The sequence below is a fragment of the Rhodamnia argentea genome, chromosome 1 (assembly GCF_020921035.1).
Source record: "Rhodamnia argentea isolate NSW1041297 chromosome 1, ASM2092103v1, whole genome shotgun sequence".
In the NCBI taxonomy this organism is placed as follows: domain Eukaryota; kingdom Viridiplantae; phylum Streptophyta; class Magnoliopsida; order Myrtales; family Myrtaceae; genus Rhodamnia; species Rhodamnia argentea.
Window position 1 is genome coordinate 30,195,484 of NC_063150.1, and position 3,138 is coordinate 30,198,621.

The 3,138-nt window shown below is 48.3% G+C and overlaps 1 protein-coding gene across 1 annotated transcript; it reads right to left on the reverse strand.

Moving 5' to 3' along the window:
• On the reverse strand, positions 1–2,865 carry LOC125314871 (disease resistance protein RPM1-like). Its single transcript, XM_048278128.1, has one exon. It carries the CDS (start codon positions 2,863–2,865, stop codon positions 1–3), a length of 2,865 nt encoding a protein of 954 aa, XP_048134085.1.
• Positions 2,866–3,138: the final 273 nt, after the last annotated feature.

Here is a 3,138-nt window from a genome sequence, read left to right on the forward strand (position 1 = left end):
CTACGAAACTTGAGGCAGAACCTCATCGCGGCTCATCGCCCTACCCTTGATGACATTGTAGGATTGGATGCTAAGATCATGCATCTCCCAGTGACCCTCTATCTGCCAGATAAAGGAGACTCTCGGGTTACGTTCCATCACCTCCTCATAGCACTCTTGCACAACACCCTCCCTCATTCCGCTACTGCTTTGCGGATAGAACGCAAGAGCAAATTCTTCTGGCATCCCAAAGAATTTGAGATCCTTGAGGTTCGCGAGGCTGCGGATAACAACCAGTAATGATTGCCAGTCCAAGTGCCGGCATCCGACAATGGAGAGACTCTCAAGGCAAGGCATTGCCTGATCATTCATCAACACAAAGCTCAGATTTTCCAGATCTTCAAAGTGCAACTTCTTCAGTTTTGGGAACCCTCCATCTCCAAAAACCAATGTTTCCCCATCAAAGGCATTATGTAGATAAAGATCCACCAGATTGGGCAAATTCTGGAGGGCAATTAGGGGGCTCGATTTCAGTCTGCTCCATCCCAAACGCAATCCGGTCAGTTTGTTCAGCAGAGGTACCCAATGAGGCAGCTCCTTTAGACATCCTTCCATATATAGACCCCGCAGGAGCAGGGGAGGTGAAGACAGAATATCCAAATCGATAACTTCAGACTCACTTTCTGCAGTCACATATAGCGATCGAAGATTGGTCATCTTCTCGAGGGAGTGGCATAGTTCCTTTGCATCGTCTGTCTTCAACTCCGTTACGCCCAGACTCGTTAGCTGACTTAGCTCTCCCAGCTCTTGCAAAATATTCTTGCTCCGACCACCTCCAGCTTTCACATAGCACAGTTTTTGCAGTGATTTTAGCGCTCCCATGCCCTCGGGAGCCGAAATTCCCTTTCTAGGACCGAAGGGTAGAGGAAATGTGAGCTCTGAATCACGGTACACCAACAGATTCTGTAATTTCTTGAGCTTGGTTATCTCCACAGGCAGCTCCGAGACCAACGTCTGTCTAAGATCCAGAGTCTCCAGACTTTGGAGTTTCCCGATTGAACTAGGAATGATGCGCACTTTGGTCCCTCTCAAACTTAGATACTTCAAGTGGAACAGGACTGGTATTTGTCTGGGGAAGTTGTGAAGGGACGAGCCTTCCAGATCTAACACCCTCAGCAGCTTAGAGCCACTTGGGACGAGTTGCTCATCTGTGGTTGACGATTCTCCAAACTCAAAAACGAGCAGAGAGCGTAGGCGGGGGAGATTTAGCTGGTTTAGTGCATTGTTGTTGGTGGACTGGACTGACAGACGCCGCACTCTTTCGTGCAATTCTTTTTTCTGCCCAGATGCGAATGAAACAAAGTCTTCATCCCTTAACCTAGAAAGGATGCTTTCACGCATTAGGTCATGTACCCTACAACGTTTTAGCCTTCCACCTCTTGTTTCTGCGATTTGCACCAAACTCCTGTTTATAAGCTGCTTCAGGTGTCTTTCAGCAACCTCGTCTTGTGTCATCCCTTCTCTTTCCTCAACAAATCCTTCTGCAATCCACAGACGGTAGAGTCTCCTACACCGAATCACTTGATCCTCTGGAAATACTCCCAAGTACAAAAAGCAGCTTTTCAAGTGAGCAGGCAAATCACTGTAGCTCAAGCTGAGAATTTTCCCGAAAATTTGCATCCTGTCATCGGTTTCTAGTTCTGCAGCAAGGCTGCGGGCAATCATCTCCCATTCTTGGTCATCTTTTGCAAAGAGAAGGCCACCAATTGCCACTATGGCCAGGGGCAAACCCTCACATTTTCTCAAAATCTGTACAGAAAGGTGCTCTAGGTGAGGAGGACACGGCTTCCCACGGAAGGCTTTCTTGCAGAATAAGGACCATGATTCTTCTGGAGATAAGGGCATACGGGTATAAACTTTTGATGGGTGGGATGAGACAGTAGCAATGTCAGCTTTGCGAGTAGTGATTATTATTCGGCTACAGAAGCTGCTATTAGGCAATGCATTTTTTATACTATCTAGTGCTTGCAACTTCCATACATCATCGAGATCAATGACGTACCTCTTTTGCTGCAGAAAGTCTTGCACTATCTGCTTGAGGCTCGTGATATTCATGGATTCTAATCCTTGAGGAACCGGCTGCTGAATTTCTTTATGTAGTTGTGCAATTATGTCCCTCAAGATACTCTGAATATTATGAGTCTGGGAGACACTGATCCATGCATGGCTTTGGAAGTAGGCTTTCACTTGGCGATCGTCGTAGACTCTTTTTGCCAGAGTGGTCTTCCCTGAACCCCCCATCCCTAAGATCGACATAACTTCAAGTCCGGGTTCTCCACCAACAAGCCATCTAATAAGCTTTTCTCTCGGCTGGTCAATCCCCACCAGTTCACCTTCCTCGACAAGAAAAATGTCCTCCCTGAGATCGTGCCATGAGGTGCCTCTGCTGGATGCGCTCGCACTTTGCTCTGCGTCATATGGTTTCAAATTGTGTCGCTGATACCCTTCGGCGATGCTGCGGACTCTTGACTTGATATCATCTATCTTGGAGGAGATATGATGGCGTGCTTTCAAGTTCTGTATGGATGACTTGATCTTGTGAAAGCACTTCCTGAACCCATGTCCATGATCTGTTGCCAAGTTGAGCGTGAATTCATCCAGAATATCCTCCACATCGTATGCAACCTCTCTGACTTGTTTCACCCGTACCTTCAACTCAGGATAATCTTCTTGCAACGACTCGGCACGTTCTAAGAAGGCCTTCATGTGCTCAAATTCATCTCTGATGAGTACGATTTCTCCACGTAGCCCTTTCAATAGTTTCGCCTCTTTCTCGACGAGCGTAGAAAGCTTCCCAAGCAGAAAAGAAACTGCGGATTCTGCCATTGCTCTTGCTCACTGATCGCACGTGAGCAAAACTCAGGCCAGAAGGAAATAGCTGCAGTGTCGGTGTCGGACACGCTCCTACACGCGTTCAATGCGAGGTCAACGGCAGCGACAGGCCGGGGACACGCGTGTCGGTGAGGAAGGAGAGCAGGGATGGCACAGATCTGGAGGGTAGAGATCGTCGGAGAAGGGGAGGACTGAGGAGTTGTCTGCCTCTTAGGCCATGAAAGCGACGAGGGAGAGAGCCGGCGATCCGCGGCGAGCGCCGGAGGA

What these genes read in the sequence shown, in the direction of transcription:
- LOC125314871 (XM_048278128.1), bottom strand. Translation starts at nt 2,865, where the DNA reads ATGGCAGAATCCGCAGTTTCTTTTCTGCTTGGGAAGCTTTCTACGCTC.